Source organism: Cryptomeria japonica, chromosome 11 (genome assembly GCF_030272615.1).
Source record: "Cryptomeria japonica chromosome 11, Sugi_1.0, whole genome shotgun sequence".
NCBI lineage: Eukaryota > Viridiplantae > Streptophyta > Pinopsida > Cupressales > Cupressaceae > Cryptomeria > Cryptomeria japonica.
In genome coordinates this window covers 521,459,961-521,473,116 of record NC_081415.1, presented here as the reverse complement: position 1 = coordinate 521,473,116, position 13,156 = coordinate 521,459,961, and the positions used below count along the sequence as shown (strand labels likewise).

General features: G+C 30.6%; 3 protein-coding genes across 3 annotated transcripts; 2 read left to right on the top strand and 1 right to left on the bottom strand.

Annotated features, from left to right (window-relative positions):
• The first annotated feature begins 1,951 nt into the window (after nucleotides 1-1,951).
• LOC131070491 (uncharacterized) lies at nucleotides 1,952-3,043 on the top strand. Its single transcript, XM_058006053.2, has one exon. The coding sequence runs from the start codon at nucleotides 1,952-1,954 to the stop codon at nucleotides 3,041-3,043; it is 1,092 nt and encodes a 363-aa protein (XP_057862036.2).
• Nucleotides 3,044-5,881: 2,838 nt separating this feature from the next.
• Nucleotides 5,882-6,460, top strand: LOC131070490 (uncharacterized). The gene has a single exon (XM_058006052.2). It carries the CDS (start codon nucleotides 5,882-5,884, stop codon nucleotides 6,458-6,460), a length of 579 nt encoding a protein of 192 aa, XP_057862035.2.
• A 2,291-nt stretch (nucleotides 6,461-8,751) lies between these two features.
• On the bottom strand, nucleotides 8,752-9,273 carry LOC131070489 (non-specific lipid-transfer protein 6-like). Its single transcript, XM_058006051.1, has 2 exons — nucleotides 8,959-9,273; nucleotides 8,752-8,799 (listed from the first exon to the last, which is right to left on the bottom strand). The coding sequence occupies exons 1-2, from the start codon at nucleotides 9,271-9,273 to the stop codon at nucleotides 8,752-8,754; spliced, it is 363 nt and encodes a 120-aa protein (XP_057862034.1).
• Between the last annotated feature and the right edge of the window lie 3,883 nt (nucleotides 9,274-13,156).

Here is a 13,156-nt window from a genome sequence, read left to right as displayed (position 1 = left end):
TTAAACTAAAGTAATAATAATCCAATAGTAATAAATTCCATCTTGCATGTTTATTTACTATTTTAGATTGTACATAAATAATGATATTGTTTACTATTTTAGATTGACCTTAATTTTTTAGGCTTTGCCTTTGAAAGTTCATATTTATACATAGCTTTTAAATTGATATATAGTTATCATTTGTTGAAAATAATTTTTTATTCAATTTATGTTTTTTTTTAAATAGATGGATGGACATTGTTACAATGAAGAGTTTTGTAATGACAAAGTGGAAAGTCAAAAATTTGTGAATTCTCCTCCAACCCCGACTGAGTTGTCAAGTTCAAACATATTCACCCCTTCATTTATGGATACAACATTCCATGGAATCGAACGCCATATCCACCGTATTCTTGATCATTAAGAAAATATTGCTATTGAGATAGCAGCAATTAATGATCGAAACATGCAGCAAGTCCGTGACATTTAGGAAATGATGCATTTCTTAAATTTCAAGGTTCAACCACTAGACCAGTTTTTCAAAGAGATCGCACATGACGAAATGCAATTTCAAGGAGAACATTGTAGGGAAATCAAAGAAGGCTTTGTTCATTTCCTGAATCAATAGATAATGCAAAAAGGATCATGTACATAACATATGCATAGTGTCTCTTCAGAGTTTTAAGTCTTTAGAGTTTAGTTTTTGTTTTCAGTGAGTTGAGTTTGGCTTTAGAGTTTAGTTTGTCCTCTTAATTGTTGAGTTTGTTTTGATGTATATGTATGTGGAAAGGTAATTCCACATTTTGTAAAAATCAAATGTACATGGTTTTCTAAACTATGAAATACATGGATAATAAATTTTCCACAAAAATTCTTTCTTTCATTTCTTGCACTTGCACATTCTTTTTCAAAATATATTGAATTCAATTATATTTAATTGTCAACTAATAATATAAAACTATAATTTATTTATGAGTGTCTTTGTTAATGATATAATACAAACAATGGCTATCTACCTCACTACAAAAGTTTGAATTCAATTTTGTATACAAGGACTAAATAAATTGTATTACACAAATAAAGTGTCAAAATTCAATTAAACATTAACTAGATCAATGTATATGACTCACATTATTTTAATTTGTTTGAATTAGGAAAAGAACGTGTCACAATTCAATTAAACATTAACTACAAAAATATTGAATTAAATTAAATTTTAAAATCAACTAATAATATTCTACTATAATATATTTATGAGTCTTTGTGTAGAGATGTAATACAAACAATGGCTATCAACCTCACTACAAAAGTTTGAATTCAATTTTGTATACAAGAACTAAATAAATTGTATTATGCAAATAAAGTGTCAAAATTCAATTAAACATTAACTAGATCAATGTATATTGTATATGACTCATATATTTTTAATTTGTTTAACAAATTTGTAGAAATGGGTTGATCGAAGAAATATTTTGAATCTGAAGAACAAAGAAAGGAATATAAAAGAGAATATCAAAGAGAATATCAGAGACAATATAGGAAACAAAAAAATGAACAAATGTTAGATGCCCAAAAGGAAGAGCAAAAAAGGCGAAGGAATGAAACGGAAAGAGCTACATATGCATCTAGAAGATTACAAATTTCAACCCAAGAATTACCGGCACAACATAGTGAATTTCAAATTTTACATTTCATTACATGTCAACAACTAGTTCCAGATGCATAGCCACAAGAAATCGATTTTCAGGAGGAAACTATCCAAACAAAGTTGAATCAAAATAACACACAAAACATTGGAAATATTCCAAAAGGGGAATCCCAACCGCCAATTGATTTCAATACACAAAACACTCCAAATCCAAATGGATTACTTCACACTGAATTTAAAAAGGTGCAAATGACATTTCGTAATCATTTAGGTGCCTACCAATCACCTTGCATGTATCATATTTGCCAAGAATCCTATATTGGAATGAAAGTATATCAAAATCCGGAAGGGCCTATTTGCAACAGATGCAAGCAAGAGAGAGGAATAAACAGATTATTAGCTATCAATAATATGGATCTCGGACCCCAACCACCTGAACTAGCATGCTTGACGCAAGTAGAAGAAATGCTTATCGCACGTGTAAATCCAATATTACAAGTTACGCATGCCATAGGTAGTCAATTCAAATATAAAGGACACACAATTAGCTTTCCACGATACATTGAAAAAATAGCAGAAAATTTGCCACATTCTATTACAAGCTTGCCAATAATTATAGTGCGAAGGAAAGATCAACATGGGATGAGTTACAATTTTACAGTAAACAGAGACCGCGTGTATAGAGCACTACAATACAAAATTCAGAATGACAAATTTTATGCAGACGTCACGATTGATACATGTGCACTAGAAAATTTATTAGAAGGATGTGATCAAAATATATTTGAACACCTAAAAACTATAAACATGGAATTAGATTTTGACACAAATGAAATTCAGTTTGTCGGACCGCTCTTAGAAACTAAAGAAGAAAACATTATTGATCACATGACATCGATGGCATCAAAACCACCAAATGCACAAAGAGAGATGGAGTTGAGTCGTGCATGGATTAACAACAATAACACACATTCATCATCATTGATCGAGTGGCCATCAATTGGTGGATCTCCAATCAATGAATATACTACATTGGGACTACTAGATATGGCATTCCCGACATTGTTTCCCAATGGGAAATGTGACTGGTTGGAGCCTCGAATAAAACAAGTACATCTCCATGAATATGTAAAGCATCTAATTCAATACATAGATAACCATTTTGGGAAGCATCCCAGGTTTCGATATTACATTACAAATATGATTATGAGGCATCGAGCACAAACGTCAACATCTGTTTTCATCAAAAGAAATCTAGGTGAATTGCCAATCACTATAATGGAACTACGTGAGCATATGGAGAATATTCCAAACTCACATTTGGCTGATAGGTTGATGCGATTTGGTGCAACTCTAAGAGGTACAAGATCTTACTGGATAAAATGTCGAGTAGAACTAACAGACTTGCTACATTAGATTGGAACGTCGACTATATTTTTTACTTTAAGTGCCACAGATTTGTATTGACCAGACTTACATGCACTCATGCCAGGTATAACACAATCAAATCCATGTGAAGCTCAGCTATGGTGAAAAAAAATGTCATTGATTATCCACATATTGTTGCACAATACATGCATCTACGAAACTCCAATTTTAGAAAACATGTCCTTGAGAAAGGATTAGATATTAGAGATTATTGGTATCGATATGAATGGCAACATAGAGGATCTCCACATGTACATGGATTTCTCTGGATACATGGATCACCAGACATGGATAACATTGATTGCTCGAATGATGTACATCGAAAAAATGCTGAAAAATATTTTGACAGCATTGTTCATGCATGGAACCCTAGAGAAGACAGACATCAACGAAATCTCCAAGTATGTTTGCAACTATTCATTGATCTTTGCAAAAACCTTCATTATCAACATACTTATAAAATCATAAATTAATCATTTCAAGAATTATTTGCAGCCATTTCGAGATTTCTCCTTCCATCCATGTCTCAAAAACATAAGACAGCTTGCAGAAGCTGATTTTGACAATGACTATGAAGAAATACTCAACACAGTTGAAAGAAATACGATGTGCAAAGAAGGAGCATGTCTACGTAAGAAAAAAGGAAGAATGGTTTGCAGGTAATGTTTTTGGTAAGAAATTTAATTTGGCAACAATTTTCATAATAGAATATATTGAAATATTATACAACCAACTGACAGTTTTAACCAACAGATACAACGCTCCTTGGCCAATTAATTTGCATGGTTAAAAAATGTACAATGATCCACAAATGGGTGACAAGAAGTTTGAACCCACACGAAATGATGATAGAGTAAATACACACAATAGGTACATACTACAACTTTGGAGAGCAAACATTGATTGGCAACCCGTTCTCTCTAGACATGCAGTAATTAAATACATCGCAAAGTATGCAGCGAAATTAGAGAAAAGTTCTGAAACATACCAACAGATGTTACTATGGTTGGCAAATATTGAAAACCCAGATGATTCTGCAACAAAGGCTTATTGAAAACTACTAACTGAAACAATAATTGAGAGAGACATTGGAGCACAAGAAACAAGCCACATGCTATTGGAATCGCAATTGGTAGAAAGTAGCAGAAAATTTATTAATTTGAATGTCTCCATTGAAGTTTTCAAGCGCGTGGTAGAAGATGTTGAAAAAAATGATAATGAACAGATAGTCTCATTCATAGATGCATATCGAAATAGGCCATTTTCTATGGAAGCAATATCATTGATTGATGTAGCAAAATCATGGATATACAATCCGAAAAGAAAAAGTGAGAACAAATGGAATGCAAGGAAAAGAGAAACTATTGTCAGAGTATTCCCTAGGTTCGTGTCCATTCCCACACGTGGAGCGGAGAAATGGTTCACATTTTGTTTTTCAGAATTGCTACTATACAAACCTTTTTGCAACATTGAAATGGACATTGGGAATAATAATGATACAATACAAACAAATTGGGATAACTTCAATTACAATCAATGGCACATGCAATAGACAATAGAAACCGAGAATGATGACAACATTGAACTTTCTAAAACTGAAGAAAATGATACTAGGCAAGAAGAAACAATAGAAAATGAGTGGGAGATAATATCTAGGCTTCATCATGGCCAATTAATGCAAACTTCAGAGTTTGAAATGCTTAGCAGGAGGGACTTAGATAAAGAGACAAATTGGTCCAATGATTATGAAGGTGAAGAATATACTGACAATACCATGAATTTCATTGCCATTGTCAAAACTATTGCTTCTCTCATCCATGATGATATATCACAGATTGTCAACTATCACAACCTCAACAACCAACAGGAATAGGCACTCAATATTATCATTTTGCACTACCTCACTGATGGAACAAAGCCTCCTTTATTCATGATAATTCAAGGTACAACTGGAACAGGAAAATCACTTTTAATAGGTGCTATAAATGAAGCACTAAAAAATGCTTCCATGCCAAATTGATCTCCTCTACTTGTGCTTGCACCAACCAGAGTTGCTGCCTTCAATATATGAGCATCAACCATTCATTCAAGACTAAGAATACCCATAAGAGATTTTACATATCTTCAGGGAACAAGACTAACTACCTTCCAAAAAGAGATGGCACATGTCACATATATCTTGATCGATGAAATGAGTTTTATTGGCGAAAGGTTATTGGAGAACATAGATGCACGTCTACGCCAAGCTTTTCCTTCTAATGCTAATGAAAATTTTGCAGGTATGTCATCTATGAAATTTTAAAAATTTAGAATTATTCCATTCTATTGCAACTATTGTACTATAGAAATATTTAAATGTGAATATCATGATACAGACAAAGTAAGGTAGTTAAGAGTTCAAAAAAATGTTCAGGAATATCCATGATTCTAGTTGGCGATCTTGGACAATTGCCTTCGGTCAATGATAGGCCGCCATATAATAGCAGAAGACGAGCAAAACTATTATGGGAACAATTTACAACTATTATTACTTTGGATCATATCTATCGACAAGAAGGCCAAGGCAGTGACCAAGAACGGTTTCGACAACTGTTAATGAACATAAGAGATGCAAAACCAACATTGGATGATTGGATATTAGTAATGACAAGGTCTTCTATGACAATTGATACAACAGCCAACCAAGAATTTGATAACTGTGTGCATTTATTTTCAACAAACGACAATGTTCACAACCACAACAAGAAAAAATTACAATCATTAAAAAATCTAGTTGCACGCAGCATTGCATCAAAAGTATGAAATGTTACTGCTAACCAAAGTGGAATGGATGATGAACTTGATGTAGAATTATTATTATCCAAAAATGCCAGAGTAATGTTGACATCAAATCTATGGATAGAAGAAGGACTTATCAACGGAGCTTTAGGAAATATTAGAAAAATTGTTTATAAACCAGGAAGTGCATCACCTCAACCACCAGCATACGTGTTAGTTGAATTTGACAATTACTCCAGACTACCATTCGATGATCGTCATCCATCCTCAATTCCAGTTCCAGCAATTGAAAGAGGTGGTTCTTCTCAAATACCATTGCACTTGGCATGGGCACTAACGATACACAAATCTCAAGGGCTCACTCTTCAAAAGGCTACCATCGATATAGGGCCAACTAAAAGAATCGGTCTCATGTTCATGGCAATCTCTCGCGTGAAAAGCTTACAGGGCCTACGGATCATGCCACCATTCAGCTATGATAGGTATGAGAAATTAAACAAAGGCAAACAAGTTGTCAGCAGGAAAAGAGAAGAAGAAAGGCTTCAATCCATCCAGAACAATTCACGTAAGTTTTTATTTCATGAAGTACATCTATTTTCCACTTACTTGAATGCTACTATATTATGAAAATTAAAACCTGTAAATAACAATCACTATTTTCAATAATAAAAATGACAAACTTAATCATAATTTGATTTCTTCTCATAGGACCCTAACATAAAATTGACGACATGGAAAACACAATGAAATTTCTATGACATCAATATTGCTCTGTACAAATGAAAATGTACATTATTCCCCCTCCATATTATAGAATAAGGTTTTCAATTTTTCCAACCATTATTTATAAACAATTTTACCTCTAAATTGGCATATTTTAAAATGTTAATATTAATGTCAATTGCTTTTGTTTTTAATAGGTGCTTCACATAAACCCAAAGATGTGGACACAACTTTTACATTCATAAGTACCAATTGTAAAATGCATTGCATTGGCTATTATTGCAAAATATAATTGTATTTCCCTTCCAATTTATATTTCTCTACTTGTATAGATTTTGAATGAATTTGTACACATGTTGGAACAAACCACACTTCACTCAGTGTTCTTAAATTTAATCATCACGTGCTACAATTTTTCCGATTCATGTCGAAATTGGAGTTTATTTTAGAAATGCATTTTATTAATGTATCAAAGTTGTTCAAAATATTTCAATAACACTCACTCAATTAGTTTAATTGATTATTAATTAAATTAACATTAACAAATAATTAATTATTTAAATATAATCAAAATTCTATTGCCAATTTTTAACGAATATTTTCAAATTCACATATTTATTATACAGATGAGATGTGAAAAATGTATTTAAATAATGTATTAAACTAAATTTATTTTACTCAAAATGTCTAAAATATTCTAATACCTAAATGAACACCATCACCCCTATGACCATTAATTGTAACTCTCATCGTAACCCTAAATCTACACATAGACCAAAAATATTAAGCCAAAACCTAATCATACAAAAACCAATTTATATATTATCTACTTATTTAATTTCTTCTACCTTGTGTGGCCACTGCTACTAGCATATATATTCCTATTATATATAAAATACGCTGACTCATATCCTTTATTGAGGCGCCTATTTTTAATCAATTTTATATCCTAATGTCAAATAGGCACCAAGAGAAAGGATATGAGTCAGTGTATTTTATAGGAAAGATCACAAATATAGTGTTAATCTAGATGAGAGACAAATGAGATAAAGGTGATTTGCAAGTGCATTGTATTTATCTATGTAGAAGTTGGCACAAAAGGTAAGAGATTATTTGTCATCTCATACATTTGTAATTGCTCCAGCTAGTTGAAAATAGATGACTATAATAGATTATGGTGTTTTATAAAAACCATAATTATACTATAACTAATATAGTTAATGAAAAAATTGAACAATTAGAAGTATAGCTATGGATTAAATGAATAAATTATTACTTTTTTTCATATCTTAGAATATATTTTAATTCCTTTTTTATTTATTTTTGTTTTTACTTACTTTTACATGAACTTTCTCAATTCCTCTTTCTAAAATTCTAAATACATTTTATAGTATATATGATTTTGAAGGAAATAATTAAAATTTATTTTATAATAGAATTTTATTATCAATTTTTTTGGAATATATATAGCTTACACATCTCATTCTGTAATCAGCATTGTTTTCCATTTCCGTATTAAGAACTTCAAAATATATTTATTTTATCAAATTTATAAAATGACATTATTTAGATTGACAATTATATAAGATTTAATATTATCTAAATGTTATTTATTGTCATGAATTAGATATTATCAAATTATTTAAAATTTGATTTGTAAACTAATATATTTCACATGAATTCTTCAAATATTTTAGATATATTAATTTAAATCATCATCTTAAATTTACTTGAAACATTTCAAAAAGTTTAAAATAGTAATTATTAAATATATATCGATAATTTTTATTATGAATCATAACAAAACCTTTGAAAATCAATCATAAAATAATAACTAAATAACAAAGCATCCCAGAACAAATAAAAGATCCCAGATTTAAATTCTAACTGATTTTTATCATACTTTAACTATTCTAAATCAACCCCTAACGCCAGTTAAATGCCAATTTCAAGTTCTGCATCTACCAGAAGTCGAAGAAACAAGAACAAAGTACAATAGATTTCAAATAACATATGATATGATAATTATATATTAACTGAAAAATAATACTAAAGAGGACGGTGGGCCAATGGAATGGCCGGATATAAATCCAATACAGTCTTACTATATAGCTCTAGTTTATTTAGGTAAAAGGGTACTAGAGACTGTGTCTAAAGTAACACCTCCATTATACACCACATCGCTTTAAACAGTACTAATACGTATGCGAAAGCTGAGTGCTGATATACCGTTTCAAGGAATCCTGCAACAGACGAAACAACAAAAGCAATCAGTTCTTGTTCTTATGTAGTTCAGAAACCCTAATAAACAACAAAATAGGAGAGGTAATGATAAGGTGGAGGAGTTACGTGGTGCAATTAATCTTTTTAGTGACAACATAGGTAAGTCGAATCCCACAGACAGGAGCAAGGCTGGCCACAGCTTTGTCATTCAGTTTGAGATTGGTAGCAGAGTTCTTCAAACACTGGCAAATCTGCTGCCTCTCCTGTTGAGTGGCCCCCTGCTTATACAGTCTGCGCACGCCTTGGCAGCATGGATCATTTATCTTTGGTAAGGGACTTCCCTTTGTCAGATAGTTGGAGCAGGGAGTCAGATATTTGGAAGCTGTGTTACAGTCAGGTGCAGGTGCTCCTGATACTACCCATGAAACCCATATCAACAAAAACATGACCACCATCATATTCACACTATTCCACGGCTTTGCACTACTGGCCATTTTTCTTCTTCTTACAAAAGCCAATAGAAAACAAAGAATTTAACAGAAGTAGAGTACTAATCTAGGTGCGAGACAAGTGAGATGAAGGTTATGTACAAGAGCATTGTATTTATGGTGTAAAAAAGGGTAAGAGCTTACAATTTGTGTGATAGTGTACATGCTTTCTTTGCCATTCGTTACCTACGGCTTTGGGTACTCACACTCTTGGGTGTCACTTGGAGCGTAATTAATCAATCAAGTACTTTACTCATTGCCTGCACAGTAAATTACCCATTTTCCATTACTATAAAAAGTAAACAAGATTTTAGATTGATTATTTACTCAGTTGAGGACTGTTATTTCGAAGCAGAGAATATATTGCGGAAAGGATTGCAATGGGTAAATTTCCTCATATTATATCGTATTGTTATCATGATTTTGTTTCGGGTATTCTTAATAAACTGTGTCGATTTATTTCTGATAAATAAAGTAGCCTTAATTAGGACGCTGGCCTTTTACAAAACCATAAGACTATCGAATAACTGTGTCGATTTGTTATAGTCTGATTTTTATCATTAAAGATAAGTTTTACAGCTTAACAATGGCTTCAATGCCATTTGTTTATCATTAAGGATAAGTTTTAAAGCTTAACAATGGCTTCAATGCCATCCTTAATAACGGGAAGGAAACCGCACATTCGATTCCATTAACATATTTAACTATAGTTATAAGATTTTATCATTATGGATAAGTTTTAAAGCTTAACAATGGCTTCAATGTCATTCTTAACGATGGGAAGGAAACCACACATTCGATTCCATTAACATATTTAACTATCACTCAAAGCATGGTTATAATTATGTAAAAAATTAAATTTCATTTGATAATATTTTCTATTTAATTTAAATTTTATTATATATTTTTTAAGATATAAATTATAAAAAATAACAATTATTTTCTAAATTATTGTAAACACCTTTATAAATTATAAAATATTAATATATTATTAAATGAAGTTTGAACCTCCATGTTGATAGCATAGATGCAAATAAATTTATCTTTAAAATCCCTTATCATATCACCCTAACCTATTTGTCCCAGTTTACTAAAGGAATTTTGCAAGATTGAGATAGCAATGGACTTAATTGAATAAATGCTGGATTTATTTAATTAAGGTTAAATTATATTGATAGGATAAATTAATTAAATAAATAATTTCAATGTTTAATTAATGTTATAAATATATTTATCTAGTTAATTAAATAATTAATTTTATTTAATTATTGATTGAAGGAGATATATACAAGATAGAATGGATGATATGAAATGAAATGATCATATATATATATATATAATTTACTTTTTTCAAATGATTTTATGATTAAGAGAAATAAAGTAATTTTGAAGAAAAGATAAATTGTAATATTTTTGGAAGAGTTGGATGCCCTAATCATTATAAGGAGGGGAATGATGAAGACAAGTGATGTAAGGATGCTTCTTGAAAGGATATATTTTTTTTAATAACATGGTTGTGCTCTTAAAATAGATGAAAATAATGAGGAAATATGCTTAAAGATAAATGAAGAAGATATATGGAGGAGTAGGGGATTATAAGCATGGAAGAAGGGATTTGAGATTAAAAGTAGATTAAAAGATGAATTTGATTAGCATTAGATGATTGTTTAAGAGATTGTTGAGAGAAATGTGAATTTATGGGAGAATAGTCATGCTAGTTAGTTGAGCAACATGATATTTGAAGTAGCACTTAATCTTTACTATTAGAATATAAATACAATGGTCACATTGTAAAGATACATAAATAACTTAATAAAAGAAAACTTTTGCAAGTAAGAATATGCCATATGTCACCATGATGTTAAAAAGTAATCCCTTGGTTAGGATGAATTTTGATGGGTGCTTAACAATTATGATGATAATGGTGACGATGATAATATTTTTTTTATGTGAGAATGGTGTATCTCAATTAAAACATAAGGATAGAGAATGGCATATTCTTATGATAATCATTTGAACAAATTTTATATTTTAGAAATATTAAGTCTAAATCCAATAGATTCTTGTAAATTATACACTATATTTCTTGGGAAAATTTACAAAAGCTAGGATTACTTAGATGATTTTTGTATTGTTGTAGATTTTTCTAGATTGGATTGAATGTGGGTAGCCATTTTTATAGAAAAAATTACAAGGGAAAACTGACTGAAGAGATGATGAAAAATAGATTGGTAGATTGCCTAAATAATGGATGGGAGGTTTGGATTGATAAACAAAGGGGTACAAGATGGATTTTTTAGTGTCATAAATTCTATCCTTTTATAGTCTCATACTTAGTTTGGACCCATTCTAGAGGTTTTTTCTAATGTCTACCATATTAATATCCGATAATGCTCATTTTTGGGACCTCTTTCATTGAATTGGTGCATGCCCCTATTCAGGACCTCTTTCCTATCCCAAACACCTAATACTACAACACCCAGTGCTTCTATCCTAGAATAGGGCACCCAACACCCTTGTCTAGATAGTTTTGAATTATAAATATCAACTTTGTAAGTAGTTGAAAAATGCTCTTTGGTGTCAACCACCCTTAAAAATTAAATCTAAAAAGGTGTAAGACTCACATAAATACAACTCTATCTCTCATTTCAAATCCTAGACTATTCAAGTCACACAAATCTGAGCTATTGTTTTAGCTCTTTATTTTGTAATTCATTGTTAATTCTTAATCCTATCATTCTCTTATCATTAACCTAGATCTTAAACATAAATCTCCTAATCACAAATCTATTTCAAAAGAAAAAGGAACATTAATCCAAATCATTTAGATCTCATATTAGGATTGAATTTGAACCTTATTAATGATCCCAATTATATGGAATAGAGATTTTAGATCTTAGATTGCATTCATAGGCCTAGGATCTAAATTCCATGCCTATCATTTTGGTGACACAAACATATCTTATTCTTGTCGAACTTCTTATTTGCATTTTCAAATTTGATTTTCATATGTTAGATTGGTTCATGCTTGCATTCATTTCTTAAATCTATTTCTTATGCACTGACATTACATGCATTTAGATAGTTAGTTCACCAACAAATCATTTTGGTGAGCCCTACATTCTTGCATAATTTTTAATTTGGACTACAGAACTGAGTTATGCGTTCAAAAATTTAGAACTATATGCAATTGTTTCTATAATTTATTTCTTATGTGCTTGAATTTATTAATTAGTCAAAATAATGCTATCTCATATTACTTAATTAATTGGTTAATTAAGGTTTGGCACCCAATATAGAAGGATGGATCAATGGGTTGGAGTGGATATGTGATCTGTCCATCCCATAGTATGCATGCATTCCCAATTTCAAGGGTCATTTAATGATTATGGGATGCCATATTTTTTGCATAGCTCTATCAATGACATGACAGAAAAGATCAAGAAAAAATATTTTTAAATGTTCTTTATGCTGTATTATATTCCTTATTTTGCTAAGACTCTTAAGCTATTTTTTGATATTCTATATGTGTGTTATTAGTTGTTAATGTTTCCAATGGGTTGTTAGTGTAAAGGGCCAATACCCTTGTTTTGTTGCTTGTAATATAAAAAATATCTCTATTTCACACAATTTAATCAATTGATTAATCAATCCATCATTTTTATCATTGATATTGCATATTTATTATTTGATTTGTTGTATTATTGTCATCTGATATTTAAATTTATAATAATTTTTGTGAAAAAATCTAAAGCATTAAAAAACTAAACAAATTTTCATCTCTTTCTTTGAGTTTATCTCTTTTTTCTTTCTAGAAATAAGTGTGTTGTGGAACTTATACTTGTTTATGAATTTCATAACTCATTCTAAATCTAATATCTTAGTGACA

Excerpts from the sequence above, each read along its gene's own strand:
- LOC131070490 (XM_058006052.2), top strand. The coding sequence starts at position 5,882 with ATGGATGATGAACTTGATGTAGAATTATTATTATCCAAAAATGCCAGA.
- LOC131070491 (XM_058006053.2), top strand. The coding sequence starts at position 1,952 with ATGAAAGTATATCAAAATCCGGAAGGGCCTATTTGCAACAGATGCAAG.
- LOC131070489 (XM_058006051.1), bottom strand. The coding sequence starts at position 9,273 with ATGGCCAGTAGTGCAAAGCCGTGGAATAGTGTGAATATGATGGTGGTC. Across the intron at positions 8,800-8,958 it reads CTGTGGCCAGCCTTGCTCCT|GATTCCTTGAAACGGTATAT; the intron begins GTCTGTGGGATT and ends CGTCTGTTGCAG.